This window comes from Lycium barbarum, chromosome 8 (assembly GCF_019175385.1).
Source record: "Lycium barbarum isolate Lr01 chromosome 8, ASM1917538v2, whole genome shotgun sequence".
NCBI classification, from domain to species: Eukaryota; Viridiplantae; Streptophyta; class Magnoliopsida; order Solanales; family Solanaceae; genus Lycium; species Lycium barbarum.
In genome coordinates, this window is record NC_083344.1 from 96,787,143 (window position 1) to 96,813,760 (window position 26,618).

General features: G+C 35.6%; 1 protein-coding gene across 1 annotated transcript; it reads left to right on the top strand.

Annotated features, from left to right (window-relative positions):
* Positions 1 to 25,973, top strand: LOC132607987 (uncharacterized). Its single transcript, XM_060322071.1, has 6 exons — positions 1 to 96; positions 6,459 to 6,701; positions 6,782 to 6,895; positions 7,010 to 7,079; positions 22,390 to 22,908; positions 25,575 to 25,973. Exons 1-6 carry the CDS (start codon positions 1 to 3, stop codon positions 25,907 to 25,909), a joined length of 1,377 nt encoding a protein of 458 aa, XP_060178054.1. The 3' UTR covers positions 25,910 to 25,973.
* Positions 25,974 to 26,618: the final 645 nt, after the last annotated feature.

Here is a 26,618-nt window from a genome sequence, read left to right on the forward strand (position 1 = left end):
ATGGTGGTGACGTCGCCGGAGTTACAAGGGTTAGAGAGAGAGGGGAAGAGAAAAGTGAGAGGAGAGAGGCAGAGAAATGGGAACGAGTTTAATTGGGTCTGGGTGAATTTTATTTGACTGATTATACCGACCTCATGAGGTCGGTATATTTAATAATTTTATTTTTTATTTAAAATAATACCGACCTTGTGAGGTAGGTATTCTTTTAAATTAAAAATAAAGTTATAATATTTATCATCAAATAAATTTCCAACCTAGTGAGGTCGGTACATTATTTTTTCAAATTTTGGTACAATATTACCGACCTCATGAGGTCGGTTTATTTTAAAAAAAAATAAAAAAAAAATATTATGACTTTATCGACCTCATGAGGTCGGTTTATTTTTAAAAAAATTTAAAAAATAAATATTATGACTTTATCGACCTCATGAGGTTGGTTGTTTTCCAACCTCAACTGAGGTCGGTTTTTTGAGGTCGGTAAAGCCTATTTTTTTTAGTAGTGAAGTGAGGTACCACTATATCATGAACAAGATATATCAATAGTCTTCAATATCTACTATTACCACGTGGCATCAACCCAATAACAATAGAGCAATCAAGTCATAGCACAACGGGATGGCTAGCCCAAATCACACAACAGGGTCCAACCTAAGACGATATCCAACCCAACTTCATACCCGAAGGTTTACATGATTTCTCCGACAATATCATCTAAATATATGCTTCGCTAAACGAAGTCTCACCAAGGATAAGCCATAACCTACCTGGACGACTGAACAACAATAACACTAACAATCACTCCTTAGCCTTCCCTTTCCGCTCAGCCTCAAGATGAAAAAAGTCTAGGAATATTCAAATCTAGATTAGAAATCATGAAGATCGATACCTATATTGCTATCATTCAAATTAGGTCAAAAATCAACCCTAGAATTTGTGGAAAACGGGGCCCACAAGGTCAAAACGGGAAATTCGAGGGTAAAATATCCAATTAAACACTAGGTGATCAAAACCCATCAACTAATTGCTAAATTAACTCAAGGATTCATCCAATTTTTAAAAATCCAAGCAAAACCCCCAATTTTGCGTATAAACTCTAACTCTTAAATTCAAGAATTCAACACTAATAGTGGAAGGTATTTGATTAAAAACTTTAGATACATCATAATCTAGCATAAACCCAACCAACAAATCTTGATTTAGAAGCCTAGATAAAATATCCATTAAACCCACTTTAGTCTTCCATTACTAATGAACTAACAAGGAAAAAGGGGTTCTAAGATGATTAGGGATTATGAAATAGCAAGGGGGTTAGAAGGACTTACCACCAAGAATCCTCTAGAATTGTTCCCAAGAGCTCAATTTTCGGAATAAAAATAAATGGGAGACTTAAGGCATTTAACACTTCATTTAATGAACTAACTGCCCGTCACCCGCTTTCATGACAATATAACCGCTCCAGCGGTGCTGCCCCAGTGGTCATGCCCAATTGGCACAGACCGCTTCAGCAGCAGGGTGACCGCTACACAGGTACCACTGCCACGATGTTGGTGCCGCTAAAGCAGGCACCAAACACTAGAAAACTATTCCTATTTTCATAAATCAACCTGAATTTCCGACTAACTCCTGAGGCCATCTGCTCACAAACCACATACACAGACACACACAAAAACACGCTATGAACGCACTCGTGGCCTCAGAATTCTCAACGGAGGTCTCGTTGACCGAGTTAACCCCCGACTTCCCAACCCAAGTCCCACAATGCATCCGAGGGCATTGGGAACCGAACCAAATATGCACACAAGTTCTAAAAGGCCATCTGAACGTCTCGAAATTGACGGATTTTCGAAAAAGGTCCGTTTACCCAAAAGTCAACCTTGAGTCAACTCTTTTTTGCTTTAAGCCCAAATTTCACAAAAAGTCGCCCGAATCAAATCTAGACACCTCGGGAAGGGTGTCAACGATCCCCTCGGGTCAAAAATTGAGCTAACCAAGCTCGGAAAGGGGCGAAAGTGCCGGAAAGACTATAATGACCAAGCGGGTCGTTATAGGGTTTGTCATGTCATCAAAACATATAATTTCTTATCAATTTCCCCCTTTTTGATGATGACAAAGCGACATCCTTTGTGTTACCCCTAAGGACCAGATACCTCATTTGTTCCCCCTGAGACTCAGACCTCGAGATACATGGTAGTATTCTGGTTCTTTGAGTAAGGTTTGTCAAATCATCAAAACATAAGGTTTGCATGTCATGACATATCAGTAGTTATTAAAGGACGATAGTAAAAGACAAGTACTCGCCAAGTATATCCTGAGAGCTTTCAATACACACACGGTTATAATACTCATGGATATATATATATTCATGCCTATAATATGTGAGATACAAAATTTATTCACGCCTATAATCTACTAATATCTTATAGCGATTTCTTTCTTATTTTCCCCTTAATTGCATTTCTCCCATTTAGTTCTCTTTCAGTTTTTGCATAACATCAGTTATAATATCCATGTTGAATTCCCTTTCCCGATTTAACATCCCCACCTAAAGTGTCCAGTATGTATTGGTGTGGATAGTCATATATTACCCACACCAGAAAGGAGAACTCATAGGCAAGTTCAATGTTCAGAAATGTTCTTCAGCAACCCCTTTATTTGTTTGATATAATGTGGCTAAATGATTTTCTTTATGAAGTTATGATTTCTATTATTGATTTGAGTACGTTGTTTAGGTTGTCAATTTTCCATAGTTCTTTTAGTTTTGACAATCACCTAAGGTAGGTAGTGAATCTTGAAAATTAATGTTAACATTTGCAGGATATTTGTAGGAATGACACTGAGCCGGGAAAATGAAGTATCCGTAGAAGACAATAAAACATGATTTTATGTAGGAACGTGTGTTTAATTTTTCGTTATAATATCATTATTGTGAAACTTCTTTTAATATAAATGGTTGACACTTTTTCTTTAGGCGTTCGCTTTTGTTTTATTGTGGCAACTTCTCTCTATTTTCAAATTTCATTTTTTTGGGTTGCTTTGTTCAAACCCAGATTATCCTCGGATTTTAATCCTAAGATTATAATCAGAATTAATAGTTCCATCTTCAATATGAGATAAATAATCTCATGATTTCTGTATTAAACATGAGATAGATTTTCTCACAAAATTTACGCTAGGATAACCCGCTTAATACCTCCAACCAAACGACAGCTAATTAAGGTTATATTTTGATTTGACTTTTTGCTTTTAGTTTTTAGAACTTTAAGTTTTGCAAAATACCTTTGACGTGAATTTTGTGAACTTATGTGGTTAGACTATCTTCTAAAAGAAAGCTTGCAAAACTTTTGTAACCTTTGTAAGAATCAGTCTTTTGGATATTTAACATTCGAGAATTAGATAAAGATCATTACATAAAATAAGTAATTAAAGATTTTCGCACCAGGCAAATTTACTAGCATACATGAAAGATGAAGAAATATTCATACCTGAAAATCAAGAGTAAATGAAAGTGGCAGGAGAAGATCCAAGTAATTGAGCTAGAATTAGACAGAAGGAACCAAAATCTTGAACTAATTTTTTATTCCTTTTTAGCATCAGATGTTAACTGTTACACCTCGTAAATTTTCACGTCGTCGTAAGAAAATTAATGTGAGTCCAGAGAGGCTATGATACCCCTATAAGGTTAAGGAGGACTTCTGACAAGTGCTAAACAAAGGTCTAAATGTTTCGGGATCAAGTGAATCGAAGAAATTAAGTTTGTTGAAAATTTGGGAAAACTTGGCAGAATTTTGGACAGGATATTTTGTCCAACTTGAGAGAGTCGTATCTCCTAGAATATGAGGATTTACGGAATCCATAACCTATGTCAATTGAAGTTCAGCGAGTCTTCTTTCCAATGCAACTGACAGATCGCATTTCTGTGAAGTACGGGATAAAGTACGGCCCGTACAAAAATGCACGTCCCGTACATTTTGGGCGTATTTTGCCAAAATTTCCAAAAAGTCGAAAAATAAAGTACGGATGAACAGTAACCCGTACGTTGCCCAAATTTTCTAGAAAAATTAAGTCGGTGGACTTGGTATATATTGATTTCTCCACGGTTTGAGCCTCATTTTTCACCAAAAAACAAGTCCCCAATGTCTCTCTAAGCTTCCTTTAACATCCATACATACTCCAAATCATTCCAAATCAAAATGAAGAGAAGATCAACATTGAAAACCTAAGTTAATTTTGGAAAGTTGGATGTTCTTGCTTGCACTTGGAGTTGTGGGGATTAAGTCTTGGAGCAAGTTGTGTGAGTTGAAATTCTTCAAATACAAGGTATGTTCTTCATCTTATCTCTTATGTTAAGTTAATTTGAAGGTTTAGCAAGTCTTAAAAGTGGAAAGAGTTATGGGGAAAAATTATAAAGTGTTGTTATAGTCTTTGGCTATGAATTGAATTTGAAAAGAAGTTTCGGATGAATATGCGTCTAGTTTGAATATAATTTCTTGGGTATGATATTATTGATGTTGTCTGATAATTGTGCAACTTGATTGAACGAAGAAAAGTCCAAATATGAGTTAGGAACTATGTTGAGTTCATGGACTGTTTTGAGCATCTTGTGGCTGAATTGTCAAGTTAATTTCCATGAATATGAGTAGTATCTAATGTTGTTGATGTGTTGATGAGATTATACTCCTTGATTGAAAGAAAGAAAGTGTATATTATTATTGTATATTGGTATACTTTAGGCTGTTTGGTGTATATTCTTTATATGGACAGTGAAAGGAGTGTTTATGGACATTTTGTAAGCTTGTTGTTGATATTGTGGGACTGTTGTGTATGTTAAGGAAATAGAAGATATAAGGGCAAATGCTGCCCAATTTTCGTTAGCTCATTTATTAATTTAGTTTGACCACATAAGTGTTTCAATGAGTTACCCGAAGTGCGAATCATCTTGAAGGTAGATTTAGGAGCTTGGGAGGATAGGTGTTGAGTAGTTAAGGAGACGACAAGGTATGTTAAGGTTAACCCTTTCTTTCTAAAGGCATGATTCCCTTATTATGAACCCATACATGATATCCATAATGTCCTATTTCCTAGAATGAGCTAGAAACTCATAATTCTCAAGATTCCTATGGTATTGTTAATAAAAGATAATGATGATGATGATAATGATGATGATGATGATTCCATTTTTAAAGATACCAAAGCTTATAGTTCTTGATGTTCTCGTGATATTATGGAGCTTGTTCCATGATTATTGATTTTATTCATTGTTGTTGATCTGATCTTATAATAATTGTTCTTTCAAGGTGAGATGTAGCGATGATGATGATTTCATAATAGAAATCGAAGGTTTACCGAACTTACGTCACTCCGATAGAGTAGTACCGTTTTATTTGGGCTCTCATGCATGCTTTATATATATGTATGTATTTTCTCACACTGCGCCGCACTATAGTCGGCCGGGCAGGCACGTAGATGTGCACACCACTGCAGTGGGCAGGTTATGATGTTACCCCGGACGCGGGATGCCCTGAACGCGGGATGATATGATATATGGATCGGGCTACACGTTCCGCAGCAATATATATATATATATATATATATATATATATATATATATATATATATATATATATATATATATATATATATATATATGCATGAAAAATGTTTTTTTTTAAACTAAGCATGCGTGACATCCGCCTTTAGAGGCATCCAGATGTACATGCTATCTCTCTTATCTCATGATACATTCCATATTTTTATTTTGTTGTTATTCATGTCTTACATACTCAGTACAGTATTCGTACTGACGTCCTTTTGTTTGTGGACGTTGCGTTCATCCCCGCAGGTAATTTTCTCAGTGTTGTACAGGAGCACTCCACTTGTTCCGGAGCTGTAGATCAGCTGGTATATTTCCTTGTGTACAGATGGGTATGGCGGGGTCCTGTCCCATCCTTATTATGTTATGTATCCCATGTTGAGGCGCATAGACAGATGTGCACAGTTAGATGTCTTTTTACTTCCTCAGTCCATATTTTGTTATATCATTTTGACAGCTTTGTCGGCTTGTATACATAGGCCCAGTTTGATAACGTATATATATGTATAGCTCTTTCGGGCTTGTGTCCCCTGCAAATTATGAGATATATATTAACTAGCACAATGGCCCAATCAGGTATGGATATGAAATGTATGTATGTTTTGTGGTGCTCGGTAGGTTAGCTCTAGGTACCCGTCATGGCCCTCCAGTTGGGTCGTGACAAAAGTGGTATCAGAGCAGTTTGTCCTAGGGTTTGTCTACGAGCCGTGTCCAGCAAAGTCTTATTTACGGGTGTGAAGCGCGCTGCACTTATAAACAGAAGGCTGCAGGGCATTTAGGATGGTTACCCTTCTTTGTATACTAGATGGTGCTATAGAGCTGAGTCTTAGGATATAAATCTTTGACCCTGACCTCTGTTGTTTTATAGTTGACGAAGACTCCTCCAGGAACGATTACGGGTGATTCGAGGATTGTAATAATGACAGGGGGAGGATTAAGTTACACTTTGGCGGAGGACCCAAGTGAGGATGTACCCTCCATTGCGATGGACCCATCCGAGCTCATGTCCTCTATAGAAACAGACCCGTCGGAGGTTCAGGATGAATCAGTGCTACAAATATCATCGACTGTGATAAGAGTAGAGGAGCCAGAAGAGGCCCTGATATTGCCAGTTCCTCCTTTGGCCATAGCTGGGTAAGGAAGGGAGAGGTCATTGCTGGGAGTTAATCCCCAAGCTTCGGATTATGGTAGAGTGCAGGGCTTTCTGAGAAACCGAGGAGTTTGCAGCCTGAGGACCCTATTAACCAAGACTTGATGGTATCTTCGGAGCAAGGTTCAAATGAAGGTGGTGGCCAGACCGGATATGTTAGTATAGTTGGTACATTTTTAGAAGTTTCGAGTGGCGGGGAAAGACCGACAAAGGGACATCAGGAAGGAGAATTTTCCCAGTCCATATTAAAGCGATCCGTGCCAAATTAGGGTGCTAGAGTAGCTATGGAGAGGCTCACATTCGTTGGAGTTTCAGGACCAGAGCAACCAATGAACAAAGGTATATTTTGTTTTCCGCTTCGATAAGGTGTTAAAATTAAGAAATTATGATTTTGAAATGTTTTATGATATGTAGCGACGGTAAGCTGTAAAATCCCAATGATTATGTTAAGGAAAGGAAAAGAGTAATGTTAAAGAGGAACCTAGAGTGAAGTTGTGGTTAGACGATGGGTTAAAATGGTGAACACGATGAGAGAACAGTGGAAAGATATGTTGTGGTAATAAGGCAATAGTATGGTTAAATAGGAAAGGTATGCGTGGTGAATGTAGTTCGACGAAGAGATTATATCTACAGAATTATGAATGATGGGTGTCAAGAGGAATTAGTAAGGTACGAATGATTGGTAAGTAAGACGAGATAGTACAGTATGAAGGGATGAGTGGCAATGCCAAGTATAATTAATATTGTATTAATATTTACACATCCTTGGGGATGTTATTGATATATCACATGCGATGGTGTTAATATAACCTCCGAAGTACTCCCAATAAGTCCTAAAAAGAAGAGAAGTTTGATGTGATTTTTAGTTGGGCGATAGCGAATGATTTTTTTATAATGTGAGTGGTTAGCAACCTTAGAAGTGTTTTATTAATGAGACATCAATATGATCAGACGGGAGTTGTAATTTTCCTCGATGTAAGACGTGGAAATGATACGTATGTGCTTAAATATGACCCTTGAGTGTAAATATGTGGATGGTTTATGAGCAAAAAGAGGTAAGGCAAGAACTACGAAAACAGAAAAGAGTATCAATTATAAGGATGATGATGCATAATGTCCAAAGGGGATAGGATACGGAATGAAAGATTTGCCAAGGAAAGTTATCGTTTTGAATGTTAAAAAGGGATATGATTGGTTAGAAGAAGTAAAAGAATGATGTATGTTGTTCAATAAGTTAGATGTTGACGAGGGCTATTGACGAGGGCTTTCTTATCGTATAGAGTATGTTGGCAAGATGTTATACAAAGGTATGAGTGTAAGGATATATGAAACATGAGTTTCTTGGCAGGTATGCATAAGACAAAGGTAGGACCCATGTACCGAAAAAACAATCCCTCTAGAAGTTTACCATGACAAGATTATCGAGCTAGTAGTACAAGGCTGAATAGTTAATGAAGGAAATGAGAGATATTCTAGAAGAATTAACTGTATGATAGGAAATGAATGTGTAGGAAATCGCAAGTTGATATACAATATGCCCTTCATTGATGAGGCGAACTTGTACTCTAAAAGAGACCCGCCTAAAGAACGAGCGCGTATGTAATGAAGAAGAGGAGGAATATTGACAATCAGGGAAGATTTAAAATAGAATTTTGTGCTAGATACTATTACAGTGATGAAATGGGAAAGCGAGTAATAGGAGAAGGGTGCTTTTTGGAAGGACGGTAAGGAAAATTATGCAGATCTCTTCAGTGAAAGATTAGACCCACACAGGGCCAATACGCCTATAAAAGTATGTGACCCTTTATGTGTGCGTGGAACGACCAGACAAACACAGAAGATGAATAGTTATGGTTAAGATTAGTCGCGGAAATTACTGGGAGTATGTACCTACAGGAAAAAGTTGAGCTAAATGGATGTCAAATGCATAGTAGTGGCTTAACACCTTAAGGGGGGAAGACGAAACGACAGGTATGGGATCAGAAGTATGCCTTGTAAAGATGGGAAGATAGTAGCAAAAAGGAATTGGAAACTAGCTCAAAGGAATATTACGCTAGCAGGTCGGTAAGGTGTAAGGACGATTTGATGATAAACATAACCAGTCAGTCATATGCATGACTAAATAAAGATTGGGAGATAGCATTTCAAGGAAGGAATTATTCGAAGTTTCAAGATGACGGTGTAATAGGAAGTTCAGTAATAAAGAAGTAGAAAATGATCGAGTAAAATGGCACTCGAGGTATATAAGGGACTAAGATTAGAAGTTAAGAGAAATAGCCACCGCGAGCAAGTCGTATGGATACGAAGTTCCAGATCGCACAATGGTTAGGAAAATATTGTACAAGGAAAACCTTAAAGGCAAAAGCATCCGAGTCAGAATCTAGTAACATCTTGTTGAGGGAAGAGTGCGAAGTTAACAATATGAGAGGGCTGAAATGAAAATGAACTATTCGAAGGAACGCGAGTACTTGACGGTAATAGCCTACGATGAAAAAGAATAAATGCGTATGATTATGTGGAAGCCAAAGCTTATAAAAGATCCGAGAATTCCAGGCATAGAATATTCGGGAAGTAAGAGAATTAAAGTCGCGTTGTGAGTAAATTGAATAAGATGGATTTAAATAAGGAACTAGAGGCTAGTGGCTGTAATAAAGAGGATAATGAGGAGTAAGTTCGTGTAAGACAGCTTTATGGCATTAAGATGAATAGAACAGATCTAGCACCGAAATGGATACGTTCATTCTGGAAGGTAACAGAAGGATATGGAATTATATACCGCACAGATGATATAAGTATATAAGAAGCTTGCCAAGATCACTACAGAGATTCAACTGATGAAGCATAGCATAGTGGAGAATAGCAATAGCAAAATATAGTATATGTCGAGAAAACCTGAGTAAAGACATAGTATCCTAGCTATGGTACATCTTTAAAAACCCAAGGCTTGAAAGGGTATTCAGGGAAGGAATATTTCAGTAAGGTGAATTTCTAAAATATCAGGACCGACTATATGATAAATGTAGTGAAGTTATATGATCTATTCAGAAGTAACAAAGGTGTATCGTGACCATAGTGGTCCAATATAAAGGAAATATTACAGAGTTCGTGATTCGTTAATAAATAAACAGAAGCCTGAAAGACCGAGGAAATATATATATATATATATATATATATATATATATATATATATATATATATATATATATATATATATATATATATATCCTTGAGGAATGAAAGAATGATCAATATGGATTTTATAATTATAAAGGATCATGTAAGCTTTATATGAAATTAGTTAGTAAAGATGACCAGTTGTGTGGCTTGAATTTGCATATCCAGATGGCCCGTCTGAAGCTCTATAAGAATGGGAGAATATTAGAGTATATGAGGTTCTCATCCTGAAAAGATCTATGATAGGTAATAACGAGAATAAGTTTACACTTGGATACCTTCGACTTTACAAGATAAAAATTGAAGGGCCTACGAGATTTCTCCTAAGAATTGGAATCTACATATCCAGTCTTTTATACATCTATGCTAAGCAAATGTATTGAGAAATCCCCCACATTTGTACCCATCTGATGACATTCGGATTACAGAATAATTATCATACGAGGAAGTTCCTACTACCCTCTCAGATCACCAAGCTCTAGGGTTGTGGATTGAGAATTAGAGATGTAACCTCAATAATAGTACTATGAAAAAATGTGAAGGTAGAAGTGATGACTTGAGAAACTAAGAAAGATATGAGATCCAGATATCCATATTTGTTCCCACTCCCAGAGAAGGTTCAGATAGAGACATCATTATCTTCAGTTGTGTAATGCTTTACTATTATGATTTCTTGGTCGTGTGGGGCCATTATTGTCGTTGTTGCAGCCCTGTGAGGCATTGTCTATTTTGGGTTGTTATAACAGGATGGTAGTGTATTGTTGCAGGAGAAACTCTGGCAAAATTTTTGTAGAATCCCTAAAAGTTTAACATTCGAGGACGAATGTTTCTAAGGCGGGAAGGATGTTACACCTCATAAATTTTCGCATCGTCGTAAGCAAATTAATGTGAGTGCAGAGAGGCTATATACCCCTATAAGGTTAAGGAGGACTTCTAACAAGTGCTAAACAAAGGTCTAAAGGTTTCGGGATCAAGCGAATCGAAGAAATTAAGTTTGTCGAAAATTTGGGAAAACTTGGCAGAATTTTGGATAGGATATTTTATACAACTTGAGAGAGGCATATCTCCTATGCAACTGACAGATCACATTTCTGTGAAGTACGGGATCAAGTACAGCCCGTACATTTTGGACGTATTTTGCCAAAACTTCCAGAAAGTTGAAAAAAATAATTACCCCCAAAGTACGAGATGAACAGTAACCCATACTTTGAAGTATGGGATGAACAGTAACCCATACTTTGCCCGAATTTTCCATAAAATTAAGTCGGTGGACTTGGTATATGTTGATTTCTCCACGGTTTGAGCCTCATTTTTCACCAAAACACAAGTCCCTAATGTATTTCTAAGTTTCCTTTAATATCCATACACACTCCAAATCATTCCAAATCAAAATGAAGAGAAGATCAACCTTGAAAACCTAAGTTAATTTTGGAAAGTTGGATGTTCTTGCTTGAACTTGGAGTTGTGGGGATTAAGTCTTGGAGCAAGTTGTGTGAGTTGAAATTCTTCAAATAAAAGGTATGTTCTTCATCTTATCTATTATGCAAAGTTAATTTGAAGGTTTAGCAAGTCTTAAAAGTGAAAAGAGTTATGGGGAAAAATCATAAAGTGTTGTGTTATAGTTGTTGGCTATGAATTGAATTTGAAAAGAAGTTTTGGATGAATTTGAGTCCAGTTTGAATGTAATTTCTTGGGTATGATATTATTGATGTTGTTTGATAATTATGCAACTTGATTGAATGAAGAAAATGTGAAGAAAAGTCGAAATATGAGTTAGGAACTATGTTGAGTTCATGGACTGTTTTGAGCATCTTGTGGCTGAATTGTCAAGTTAATTTCCATGAATATGAGTAGTATCTAATGTTGTTGATGTGTTGATGAGATTATACTCCTTTATTGGGAAGAAAGAAAGTGTATATTGTTATTGTATACTGGTATATTTTGGGCTGTTTAGTGTATATTCTTTATATGGACAGTGAAAGGAGTGTTTAAGGACATTTGTAAGCTTGTTGTTGATATTGTGGGAATGTTGTGTATGTTGAGGAAATATAAGATATAAGGGGAAATGCTGCCCAATTTTCGATAGCTCATTTATTAATTTAGTTTGACCACATAAACGTTTCAATGACTTAGCCGAAGTGCGAATCATCTTGAATGTAGATTTAGGAGCTTGGGAGGATAGGCATTGAGTAGTTAAGGAGACGACGAGGTATGTTAAGGCTAACCCTTTCTTTCTAAAGGCATGATTCCCTTATTGTGAACCCATACATGATATCCATAATGTCTCATTTCCTAGAATTGCTAGAAACGCATAATTCTCAAGGTTCCTATGGTATTGTTGATAAAAGTTCCCTATGATGATGATGATGATTCCATTTTTAAAGATACCAAAGCTTATAGTTCTTGATGTTCTCGTGATATTATTGTGCTTGTTCCATGATTATTGATTTTATTCATTATTATTGATCTCATCTTATAATAATTGTTCTTTCAAGGTGAGATGTAGCGATGATGATGATTCCATAATAGAAATCAGAGGTTTACCGACCTTACGTCACTCTGATAAAGTAATACCGTTTTATTTGGGCTCTCATGCATGCTTTATATATATGTATGTATTTTCTCATACTGCGTCGCGCTATAATAGGTCGGGCAGGCACGTAGATGTGTACACCACTGCAGTGGGCAGGTTATGATGTTACCTCGGACGCGGGATGCTATGATATATGGATCGGGCTGAACGTTCCGCAACAATATATATATATATGTATTTATGAATAATATTTTTTAAAAAAAAAAAAAAACTAAGCATGCGTGACATCCGCCTTAAGAGGCATCCAGATGTACAGGTTATCTCTCTTATCTCATGATACTTTCCATATCATTATTTTGTTGTTATTCATGCCTTAAATACTCAGTACATTATTCGCACTGACGTCCTTTTGTTTGTGGACGCTGCGTTTATACCCGCAGGTAGACAGGGAGACGATTCGGGTTTATAGGTTGTTTTCTCAGCACTGTATAGGAGCACTCCACTTGTTCCGGAGCTGCAGATCAGCTGGTATCGTTCCTTGTGTACAGATGGGTATGGCAGGGTCCTGTCCCATCCTTATTATGTTATGTATCCCATGTTGAGGCTCGTAGACAGATGTGCACAGTTAGATGTCTCTTCCTCAGTCCATATTTTGTTATATCATTTTGACAGCTTTGTCGGCTTGTATACATGGGCCCAGTTTGATAACGTATATATATGTATAGCTCTTTCGGACTTGTGTCCCCTGCAGATTATGAGATATATATTAACTAGCACAACTGCCCAATTAGGTATGGATATGAAATGTATGTATGTTTTGTGGTGCTCGATAGGTTAGCTCCGGGTACCCGTCATGGCCCTCCAGTTGGGTCGTGACATCAACCTTTTCTTTTAGTATCAGCAAGGATGGAAACCGAAATTGATTAAAGAAATTGCATGTTTTAATTTATTATGGCTGGACATGTGTTTTAATTTTTGATAAAATTGGTTGGAATAGAATTTGTCATTGTTTAGTTGAGAAGAAAAATGCAACATTGAGCTGACAAAGAAAAGTCCTTTACTTTTCTCTTTGGTTTGGTATGAATGAGCATCAAAGAGTACGTGGACCCCACAATCTAATAAAGATTTCCACCCCCAAATTTGCTTTAAAAATCAAACTTCCCCTTAACTTTGAACATTAGACATTCTCCCCCTTTATCCAATGCAATGACTATTTCACCCTTTTTTTTTCAGTCCTCTATTTATGTAATACATTTTATATTATATATAATATTTATCTTTTCAATCTAGATATTCATAGATTCTTATTTAAGTTGACTAACATTACAAGTAGAATAATACTTTTACGAATTTGTGACAAAATCTAATGCTATTTTTTATGATTGTTATTTCAATATTATATGCAATATGTATATCTGTATGTACATGCATGTGTGTATATTTAAGTTTCACTTCTCTCTTATTATCAATTGTTTATATAAATAAATTAGTGGTTGTCACTAATCGAATATTTCTTAAATTATAAAATTCATTTACAGGTATAAATAAATCATTTTTAAAGATTTACCTATATTTTTTAATTTTTTTTGCATTACCTGCATAGAAATATATTCATAAAGTTATTATAACCTGTTTCACTTGTATAAGTAAATATGCAAGTTTGATTATTTTTAATAAAATTATTTTTTTGTTTATTCTGTTAATTTATTTTATTATAGAAAATCATTAACTTATGTACTCAATTAGTATTTATCACTTTTTCTTCGCCTAGAAGACAATATTAATTTTTTATAAGAAATTTGTTACATGAATTAAAAAAATGAAAAATATCATGATTTTAAAAAAGAAGACAAAAGTTGATAATATAAGGGTAAAATAGGCTTTAAAAAATCAATTGGGATAAACGGGAAGAATATCTATTGTTCAAAGTCGAGGAGGGAGTTTGATTTTTAAAATATAGTTTGGGGGTGTAAATGATTTTCACCCATATTTATTTTATCTAACACAATTCTACTAGCTTAGCCTTAAAGTAGAGAAAGGGCCCATAGTCCACTTGTAATTTAATGAGCTCCTCACACAAGTATCACATGGCATATCTCACTTCATAATAAAAAAAACCTAAGAGAAGGCTTCTAGGCTTCGGGCCAACTTCCTCCAAATCTAGTTAGGTACTCCCTCCGTTCACTTTTACTTGTTTATTTTTAACTTTGAATGCCCTTTAAGAATTAATAAATAAAGTATGTAATTTTACTATAATACCCACATTCATTGGCGTATAGTCCCATTGAACTTGGAGAATGAGTAATTAATGATAAGGGTAAACCAGGAAATAAAAGTTTGTCTTTTCTTGATATGCCAAAATGGACAAGCAAAAGTGAAAATTTATTTTTAGTATAATAGACAAGTAAAAGTGAACGGAGGGAGTAGTTGGGTAGTACCCAATTTAATGCTACTGTAGTTATAGAAGATATCCAGTTGATTTAAGTTTTTTTTTTTTTTTTGGGATAAGAAGTTGACTTAAGCTACTTCCTTTGTCCCAATTTGTTTGATACTTTTCGCTTTTCTAGAGTTAAACGAGTTGTTCTTTGATCGTAATTTTTTCATATGTTTTTAAAATTATTAATTATGGTGAGATATAGTACTTTTTACGTAGTTTCCAAATATGAAAATTTTATTTCAAAAAATTTAAAGATTCTATGTTAATACACACGGTCAAAACTAAGAAGTTTGACTCTCAAAAAATGAAAAGTTTCAAATAATTTGAGACGAAGGGAGTATATATGAGCGTATATATAATGTATTGTCGAAAAATAGAGTAAAAAAAGCACACAAAGACTTGTGTGGTAAAAAAGTTCAGGTAACCCATCTTAGTTTGCACGTTACTCTAAAATCTTACTATGTACCACCATTAGTTATTATATTTTAGGTCATCTAATATTATACAAAAATATTTTAACTACCAGTATATAGAAAAAAATATCTTAATTTTGATTTTCAAATCAAAGTTTATGAGACAACATAAAATTTGTATAAATATTGAAGAAAACCTCTTTAACATAACTTAAGAGTAACATAACAGATCAACAGCCAGTTTAAAATTTGGTCCAGGTCACAAGTTTGAACCCTCGAAGAAGAATTTTTTGCACTTGCTTTTTAAATCAAGGTTGTTACTGAGAGGAAACAACAAAGTAGAAGTCACAATTTCAAATCTTTTCAAAAGTTCATTTACACCCTAAAGAGAATATATCACATCGGTGACAGATGAGAACCCTGAACTCCTTATAAGGTTTAGGCCATCCTTCTTCCTTTGATCTAACTTTTGGGGTGTGAGTTAGGCCCAATGCCTAATTTGATATGGTATCAGAGCCAAGCTCAATCCGATGTGGCCCTTGGAAAAAGAGGGGGCATAATGCGCCGGACCAATGACCAGTCCGGACCGATGGGGGATGAGAAATGCCCCCGGTCCATGAATGTGCCCCGGACCAATGGGGAATGAAAAATGCCCCCGGTTTATGAATGTGCCCCGGACCGATGGTGGTTGAAAAATGCCCCCGGTCCATGAATGTGCACGCTTCAGACTGGGTAATGGACCCCGGATAAAAAAGAATGTCCGGATCTGGGCATGAGGGGTGAAGAGAATATACCAAGAACTCTGAGCTCCTTATAAGGCTTGGGCAATCCCCCTCCCTTTGAGCTAGCTTTTGGGGTGTGAGTTAGACCCAATGTGTGATTTTATGCATTCCCTAATGTCTGAGTATTACACTTGCTCGATAAGAATCCATTATAGCTTGTAGGTATTCAATGTTTAAGCTCTAATGTTGTCCCAATGGTACCAATTCATTGAAGACTTTGATATAAGTTTTCCAATGACATGTTTCACGTTCTGAAAGACCAACTTGTTGCTCCCAAAGACGACTCTTCCAACTATAGTGTTCATCATTAATTGTAGGGTTCTCAACTTAGGAACGTACACTATGATCCTTCCAGTCTCGTTCTGTGCTAATCCCACATTTAACATCTTTAGTGTTATATCCATGCTTTCACTTCATAGACTCGTACTACCGTTGGGTAGAAGTTTAATGGTGGCTAGGGTTTGAAGGGGGAGAAGAAAGAGAAAAGAGATACAATTATGGAACAAAGAAAAATTAAAACCGACTCCTAATTTATTGGGACCAAATTTTAAAATATTTTATTATTAAATGTAGAATTTTCTTAAATATGCTACAAACGTTACAAAGTCTGCCATTATTGGAATACTTCAAAAGTTAGGTTAATTACGTACATAATTTTCTAAAGCTGATGCATAAGGTATATAAAAAATTCTTTAATAGGTGCACATGTAAATTTATTTTAAAAAAAATACTTAGTGTGTTAAAGAAGAAAGTGCACTTTCCCATGCAGCCGCTTATGGTCTCTTTTAATTTATTGAGATCTAAATTTGTACTCCCCAAATTATCTATCGTGATTATTAAAAATAATTGACTCAAATTATTTTTTGTTTTAGAAGTTTAAGACATAATTAATTGTTTTTCTCATATTACCCTTAGTAGAATTTTTTCATTAAGGAAGATAACAAATAAATAGAGTAAACATTTAATGGAGAGAGATTATAACTTATACATAAATAAGGGTAAAGTTAGTCAAATATTCCTCCTAATTAATATTCCCTCCGATTCAAAAAGAGTGTCCACTAAGCCTTTATTTTTTTTGCTTAAAAAGAGAGTCCACTTACCAAATCAATAAAGATTTAACCTTATTTTTTCGGATTTGTCCTTATTAAATGTTAATTGACCAAATCCCAATACCTATTTAATTGGGGGTAGTTTAATCAAATTACCTATATTTGCCTAGCAGTTAGTATATTCTTAAGGGGTGTACAAATGGCTAAATGGACACTTTGTTAAAACCGGAGGAAGTATTTCTTAAGGGCGTGTAAAATAAAAAAGCGATAGATAATTTGAGACAGAGGGAGTATTTTCTTAAATAATCTAGTCTTGTCACATACTCCCTCTGTCCCAAAATTATCTGTCGTGGTTACTAAAAATAGTTGCCTCAAATTGTTTTCATTTTAGAAGCTCAAGGTAAAATTATTATTTTTTCTCAATTTACCCTTAGTAGAATTTTTGGAGATAACACACAAATACAGTAAACATTTAATGGAGATAAATTATAACTTAAACATAAATATGAATAAAATTAGTGAAATACCTATTTTAATTAATATTTTTTAAAGGGGCGTATAAATAAATAAAAAGTGACATGATGTCTTGAGACAAAAAGAGTATCAATTTGTGGATCTTCCATTAATAAATTGGCCAAAGAAAATAAATTACTACTAATAAAGTTGAAGTTTGGCTGGAAGGGAATCCACTAAGGATTTGACTCTATGCCCTAAAGTTTTTGGGGGGGCCCATTTTCTAGTACTCTCTCCGTTCCAAAAAGATTATCTTACTTTCCTTATTAGTTTGTTCCAAAAATATTGAAACATTTCTATATTTAGAAACAATTTCACTTTATAAGATGATTTACAACCACACAAATATCTAAAGCTTATTTTGGACCACATATTTCAAAAGTCTTCCTTTATTTCTTAAACTCGGTCCCAAGTCAAACTAAGACAATCTTTTTGGGACGAATGGAGTAATACTTACATGAACCACTACCTTTTAAGAGCTTTTAACAATTCAAAACTACATTTTATGTATTTACATTTCATAGATAGTTTAGGACAATTCGTTGTATTTGAATACATCATTTAGTTGTATCAAACCTTATCTGTGTCGTGTGTATTTGACTATATCTGAATACATGCAACCTTAATTTCTTTGAATACATGTGTATTCAAAATTATTGTATTCCAGTGCATTTAAATACACGACAGAGTTGTATTTTAGTGTATTTATATATTGATGTATCCTTTGGTTTTGGCTGTCTTTGAATGTATTCGAGCTCCGACCAGCAAGGTCGCCACCAGACGTCGCAAGGTTGACTGTATTCGACTGTATTTGAATGTATTTATACTCAGAAAATGACTAAATGAAGAATACAGTCAAATCCGGTCAAATCTTCGGCAAAAACACAAAATACACTGTATTTAAAAAGGAAGAATACAATCAAAACCTATGGGATCGAAGACAAAATACAAAATACCACTGTATTTGCATTCAAAAAATAAAGAATAGATTCAAATCCTTTTAAAAATGCACTGTATTTACTCAAAAAACAGTTAAGATACATTGTATTCATACAGATCTGCAACAACTCCATCGGAGATCATAAAAATGCGAAATTGTTGATAATGTATTCACACTGCATTTACATTAAGAAAATGAAAAATACACTCAAAAGATACATTGTATTTCATACAGATCTACAAAAAAAAAAATGCATAAAAGAGAGATCTACGGGGTTTGATTTTTTTAGATCTGGTCGATGGCGGCGAAGAACCAGAAGGAGAATATGAAGTGTCGATGGTAGCGAAGGAGTTGACAGAGGGTTGGCGGTGATGGTGAAGAACTAGAAGCAGGAGATGGAGTGGTCGACGGAGGGCACCGAAGGAGTTGACGGAGAACATCGGAGGAGACAACGCCGACTGGTGATGGACTTCCTCCACCAGATGGAATCGCAGAGAGGGAAAGCAGAGAGAGGTGATGGAGAAGTGAGAGAGGTGATGAAGAAGCTTGATACAGTGGAATAACTCTATGTATTTGGTATAGCTATGAAACATAATTTACAAAATTACTGTAGCTATGAAATATAAATAAATTAAGTAGTAATTATTATCAATAATTACTTCTTAGAGGTAGCTATGCCAATTAATTTTTCCTAATATCTTTATGTATGCATACCCGTTTATGTATTAAATTTAGGGAAAAGGGTCAAAAATATCCCTCTACTTTGGAAAAAGAGCTAAAAATATCCTCCGAACTTATTTTGGGTCAAAAATACTCCTCCGTTATTAAACTTTTCAAACATACCCCTCTTTTAACAGAAATATCAAAACCACCCAAATACTCGTTTTTTTGACCCGACCCAATAAAATATTAACCCCTAATCAACCAAACAATACCCAAACGTTAAACACCCTTCATCGACATTAGAGACGATTTGTGTTCCAGTCGATTAGAAACAGTTTGTGTTCCTTTTGCTGGCCTTGCAATCTTTTTATGGCCTCTAGCTGTTGTTTCTGTGATAGCGTTTTTTTTTTTCGAGTTTTGGTCTTGCGCTTTACAGCGGGGTTGTGGTCCATCAGGTCTATTTCCTCTCCTTCCTCCATTTTACTATATAATCATATGAGCCGTCTTTAAAGTTTGGGATGCACGTCGCCTGAATCTTAATGAAGTGACACGAGTTTTGCTAGGAAGACTCGTTTCGAATGGGGCTTGCATACATCCTAGCAGACATTTCCATATTTGATGAATACACAAACGACCTACTTGACATGAGGGAAAGATCATGCTTCTCAAGGTATTCCCTATATAGTATAGTTGGTCACTTCTCTCTCTCTCTCCCTCCCTCCCTCTAATGTCGATGAAGGGGTGTTTAACATTTGGGTATTGTTTGGTTGATTAGGAGTTAATATTTTATTGGGTCGGGTTAAAGTTAGGTCGGGTAAAAAAAATGGGTATTTGGAGGGGGGGGGGGGGGGGGGTTGGATATTTCTATTAAAAGAAGGGTATGTTTGAAAAATTTAATAATAAGAGGGGTATTTTTGACCCAAAATAAATTCGTAGGATATTTTTAGCCCTTTTTCCGAAGTAAAGGGATATTTTTTACCCTTTTCCCTTAATTTACTTCAAGAAAATATTGAATACTATAATATAGAAATTACAAAGACTTTATAAAAAAGGAAAGCAACTTTCTAAGTTGTATATTAATGTTGAAAAAAAAATAGGCAATGAGAATAACGTTTTTTAGAACCTTACTTTATTTCTGAATATAATTTTTTGTGGGTCGTCATTTAATTTAGAATTGGAATAAAAATCGGCTAAGAAGTAGTTGCACGGATTTCCCTTCAAATGGACTGGTATTTAATTTTTGCCCTCCAAAATCGAACTTATGCCTAATGAAGCATAAATTTTCTAAGAATGCTGGCATAACTTGTGAATATTATAATACGTAACTTATGCCCCTTCAGACATAAATTCGGTTTTAAAGGACAAAAATTAAAGACCAACACAAAATAGGGTAATAAGCGCAAATGGGAAACAACTGCTAAAGATGCTGCTTTAGGCCCATAATAGGGCCCAAATTGTTTTAATAGGTGTATTTCATTTAGGAAAATTTACTTGTCATAGCTATCTCTAAGACATATTTATGAATAATAACTACTTTTTATTTTATTTATTTTTCCTGGCTAAAATATTTTCTTAAATTACACATCATAACTAGTGTCCTGTATTTCACAAGTTCCTCTCTTAAATTGATTTTCTCTCACCTACCAAATCTATCTTTTCCCTCACCCCTCTCTTTTTCTCTCTCCGTTCTCTCTCCTACCCCAGATCTCATTTCCCCTTACCCCTCCCTCCCTCCTCCATCTCCACCATAATGTTGTCGTCAACACCAAAAACAGCGGTACCCCCCAGATCTCGTTTACCCTTACCCCTCCCTCCCTCCTCCATCTCCACCACCAACGTTGATTTCAGCACCAAAAGCAGTGGTTGAAGCAGGAAAAGGGTACAAACCTAGAATCAATTGCAGAAAAAGTAAGAAAAGATTCAAAAAATAAGGATGATTGAAGAGGTCTCAATTAGGGGTTTTTCCCATCTGGATCTCTATTGTATACCTCTCTATACCCCTTTACGTTTTCTTCTGTGCTTAGAGAAGGGGAAAAGAAGACATTAATTAGTCTTTATATTGCTTTCCCCGTCGGCAACCTTTGCCTTGAAAACTTTGTTGTGTTGTCAACTTTCAACTCTTAGTCCAATTTGGTGCCCAATTCATAAATTCATTGTCAGATCCGTAGCTTTTAAAAGGATTTGAATGTGTTCATCTTTTTTCGGTGTAAATACAGTGGTATTTATGTATTTCGCTTGTATTTGTTTGTATAGAGTGTATTTTTTTGTATTCGCTTGTATTTCAAAGGAGAAAATGTGTATTTGACTAATCAAATACACCCAAATATAGTGTATTTTTTAAATAATTTGAATGTATTCATCTTTTTTTGGTGTAAATATAGTGGTATTTTGTATTTCACTTGTATTTTTTTGAATAAAGTGTATTTTTTTGTATTCGCTTGTATTTCTGTATTTCATCGGAGATCCGACCGGCGTTATTGTATTCTTCCTTTTTAAATATAGTGTATTTTGTATTTTCGCCTGAGTTATGACCAGATTTGACTGTATTCTTCATTTTCATCATTTTTTGAGTGTAAACACATTCAAATATAGTCGAATACATTCAACTGATGCAACGTCAGGCGGCGACTTTACTGAGCTGAACTCGAATACATTTAAATACGCCAAAACAAAAGGATTATCAGTATATAAATATAATGAAATACAGAACTCCTTCGTGTATTTAAAGGATTTACTCCACTCTATTTTTATGATACATGTATTTTGTTGTATTTAAAGCACGGAAATACAGCCGAAACTCCTTCGTGTATTTAAAGAATTTACTCCACTCTGTTTTTATGATACATGTATTTCACTGTATTTAAAAATACGAAAATATAGCCGAAACCACATAAAAGGTAGCTACGGTTTGTAAATTGCAAACTTATAGCTATTTATTGTTAGGAGCTTATAAAAAATAGTTGTTTATGTATATTTTCCTTTAATTTACCGACTGAAGTAAGTGGATCAAAATGGGCCGAATAACAAAATAAGCGGGTCATTAACCTATCCAAACCTACACGGATTGGGCGGATCAATGAATTTATGAATTGAGTTTGTATCCCTATATATAAGTATGCTTAGTATTACTTATATGTACATTAAGATGAGGCTCTATATTCAAGGACCCATTATTGGCTAGTTGAGCACCCAACCATTAGCCAATTTGAATGGAAGCATGGACAAAATTTTGGTTCCTCCTTACTTTTCCCTGCACTTTCAGCCTTTATCTACTTATCTCTCATTCTATTAGCATTTCGATATTCACTACTCCTCCCCACCCTCTCCTCCACCACCCTCCGCTGCATCACGGCCGTACACAGCCTCATCCTTTGCCTCCTCTCTCTCATCCTGGTCGTCGGTTGCAGCCTTGCTGTCCTCCACCAAATGCCTGACTGGAAATGGGTCTTTTGCTTCCCGGCCAATCGTACTCTCCCCCGTGGATTCTTATTCTTTTGGGCTAATCTTTTTTACCTTTCCAAGATTCTTGAATTCATAGAAACCCTTCTCATCATCCTCAGTAGTACTCGGTCACGGAGGCTCACGTTCCTACACGTGTACCACCATGCTACCGTGGCTGTTATCTGTTATCTCGGGATTTCTAGTGTGGATTCTGTTACACCCCGTACCTCGGAGAAGCACTGGTTAAATTTGAATGTAAGTATGTCGAGTTATGGCTAGGTGAAACAACTTTGGAGTCTGAGGAACGAGGCATTATTAAGTATATTGGTTAAGTAAGGGTAATTATGATCTCGTAAGTCGTAATCGGGAAAGACTATTTTGAAACACAAGAACATGGCCATTATCATGTATAATAAATGATAAATATCATGTATGGAGAGTTTCGGAAGATCCGAGATCAAGAAAATTGAAGAAAATAAGTTTGACGAAAATTTGAGAAATGTTGGGCAGATTTTTAGTCAACTTTGGAGGGGCATATCTGCTTGTATATTAGGAGTTTTAAGGTGTTTCAAAAGCCTAAAATGAAGTTCGTAGAGTCTAGTTTCTAATGCAACAAACCGCTCATCGATAGGATATCGGAGTAGAGAATTATAGACGTTACAAAATGAGCTGTCAACGCAAAAACAGGGCTGCTACAGTACTGCTACAGTACTGCCGCCCAACTTATTATAAAAGGGGTCAAAACCCCATTTTTCATCATCAAAATTGTCCAAAACTTTCCAGAAATTTCAGCAAAGGAAAAGGGCTCTCATATCACCCAAAAGTGAGGATTTTGAGTAAAATTAAAGCTACGGAGTATTAATCGAGGTCGAAGCAACGTGTGGTGGTGATTGTAGTGTTGTCTTACGGCGGAATTGGCTTGGATTCAAGGTGAAGGAGTGAAAATATAGTATTATTATCGAGATGAAGGTATGAATCTCTTGCTATTAACGTTAATATTGGTTTATTTATGGAAAAGGAGTTGTAAATTGTGTAAATTTAGTCTGTTGGTGGAAATATGGAACAAACACCATATGGGCTATTCTATGGAATAATTTGATATGGGAAATGATTTTATTGATGTTGGTATTGTTATTGTTGTGTTGGTTGTTGAATTGAGAATTCGGGCTGGGCATATAAACAGGGGAGATGCTGCCCGATTTTCGGCAAAACATAAAATAGTTTGATTTGAAACTTCGAATAAGTGTCCGATAAAGAGGCTAACGTTGATGTAAATCCTCTTAAATGTAGACTTGCCAGCCCGGACGAATAAGCGTAGCTAATAGGAGGTTGAACAGGTATGTTAAGGCTCGTCCCTTTCTTTCAAAGGCATGATTCCTATGATTATAATTTCATAAATGTTTTCATAGCCTCCTTATTTCCAAAAGTTAGATGTTCATGATTCCAAGGCATAACCCCTTTCCTAATAATTCATGAATGTTTTCCAAAATGTTCGTATTTCCTAAACCAGAGGTTTATGACTCCGTAAGCTTTTATGACAACTACGATGGATATGTTTTACAATGACAACGATGATGTCAAGGGTGAGAATATTATTATGATGACTATGATGAAAACGATTTTATGTTTAAAGGTTCCAAGTTTATGATTTCAATGACGATATAAGAATGTTGAACTATTTCTTGATGTCTCAATTTTATTCATGGATGATGACTATTTTTTTTTTTAAGATTCCAAAAGTATATGAATCGATGCCTTATGAGATTTATGATCTTATTCTATGTTTTCTCTTAATGCTATTCTTCATTGATAGTCTCATCTTATAATAATTATTCCTTCAAGGTGAGATAAAGCGACAGTGATTATTCTATAATATAATCGGAGGTTACCGACCTTACGTCACTCCGATATAGTTGTGGCTCTTGATTGGGCTCTCATGCATGCTTTATATAAATATATGTATGTATTTTCTCACACCGAGCCGCGCTATAGTTGGCCGGGTACGACACCTATTGTGCACACCACTGCAATGGGCATGTTATGATATTGCCCCGGACGCGGGAGGCCCGGACGCGGGCTAATGATGATCACACCGAGTCCCGAAAGGGCCGGGTACGTTACACACCGAGTCCCGAAAGGGCCGGCTACGTTATGATGACAATATTATATATATGTATGTAAGAAAAGTTTTTTTTAAAAGGCTAAGCATGCATGACATCCGCCTTATGAGGCATTCAGATGTACAGGTTATCTCTCTTACTCCTTGTTACCTCTCATATCTATATTATGTTGTTATTCATGCCTTACATACTCAGTACATTATTCGTACTGACGTCCCTTCTTGTGGACGTTGCGTTACATGCCATCTTACTCCTTGTTACCTCTCATATCTATATTATGTTGTTATTCATGCCTTACATACTCAGTACATTATTCGTACTGACGTCCCTTCTTGTGGACGTTGCGTTACATGCCACGCAGGTGTATACAGATGAGTAGAAGATATTGCTAGAAGATGTTTCAGTTGGATTGGCTAGCTCCATTTCCTTCCGGAGTGTTGCCGAGTCAGAGTATTTATGTTATGGTATATTGATTTATGTTAGAGACTTTGCAGACAGAGTCACATATATAGCATGTCAGTCTTGCAAGTGGCTCTTCAAGCCGATGTATCATTATGCATTATGTTATAAATTTCATATGATTACAGATTTTTACTTGATTTGAGAAAGACGAAAAGAATGTTTTTTTTAAAAGCTTTCATTATGCATTTCATTTCGTGATTTAAAGAGTCCAGTGAGATTATGAATGTAACGAGAACCAGTGGGTTCGCTCGGCTCTAAGTAAAGGGTCGGGTGCCCATCATGCCCTATTAGGACTGGGGTGTGACAGATTCCATGAGTCACGTTGCGGTGATTGGGAATGCTTCGGTTCATGTTATAATGTATGCTTATTACTTTCTATGTGCAATGGGAAAGAGGCCAAGATGGAAGAGGATTGTTACCAACTGTCAGATTTTCCAGTTCATTTTTTACTTCTTGTGTGCGGTTGCAACTATCTATCAGCACCTTACCACTGAGAATGGGTGCTCTGGATTTGGACATTTGTGCTTCAATATGATTTTTAATACCTCACTTTTTCTTCTTTTTCTTGATTTTCATTCCAAGAACTATGCCAACAATGTCAGCAAAGAACGTGAAAAGAAGTTGCTGGATAGACAGAAATAACATCTTTGTCAGAAGCTGCTGGACAGACAGAATTAGTATTCTACCCTTTTCATAATAAATGGTGCTTTTACCTTTTTTGTTTTAGTTCAAAATAGGTGGTTTTACCTTACCAAATCCAAAGAATAGCGGAAGCTTTGTGCATCAGATTGTCCTTTTTCAAAATAGGTGGTGTTTCACGTAATTAATAAGACATTGATTTTGTTTGTCCAATTTTAGCCTTACTTAAATTTTTAAAAAAGGTTTTACATAACCAAGAAATTAATAAAGAGCTACTTCTTTTTCAAGACATATATTAAGGATAATTTAGCAAAATACATCTTACTTTTTATTATGATTGAGCTTAATCTTAGTTTATAGCTTTGTCTTTACTTCTGTATGTCATTTGAGTTACAAATTGTAAAAGAGGAGTCCTCTTACAAAAACATTTTTTCTGAGCTACAATCTATATATAATATAAGTTAGGCATAGAAAAGCACTACAAAATAGAACACTCCATTTGCAGGGGTTAAATTCACATATTGCGGCGGTTGTTAACCCCTGCTATCCGCTGTAATTGCGGTCCACAAAACCCCCCCAATTCTATTAGCCGCAAACACTTTGCGGAGGTTGTTTTCCCGACCGGTGCTACCCAATTACGGCGGTTGTGTGATGTATTTAGCGGCGGTTCTGACCTCCTCAATTAGTAAAATTGACTATTTAATTTTTTTAT

What these genes read in the sequence shown, in the direction of transcription:
- LOC132607987 (XM_060322071.1), top strand. Translation starts at nt 1, where the DNA reads ATGGTGGTGACGTCGCCGGAGTTACAAGGGTTAGAGAGAGAGGGGAAG. An exon ending in ATGGGAACGAGTTTAATTGG is followed by an intron (nt 97 to 6,458) that starts GTCTGGGTGAAT and finishes GTTGTTTTATAG; the next exon opens with TTGACGAAGACTCCTCCAGG. An exon ending in TGTGGATTCTGTTACACCCC is followed by an intron (nt 22,909 to 25,574) that starts GTACCTCGGAGA and finishes GGGGTGTGACAG; the next exon opens with ATTCCATGAGTCACGTTGCG.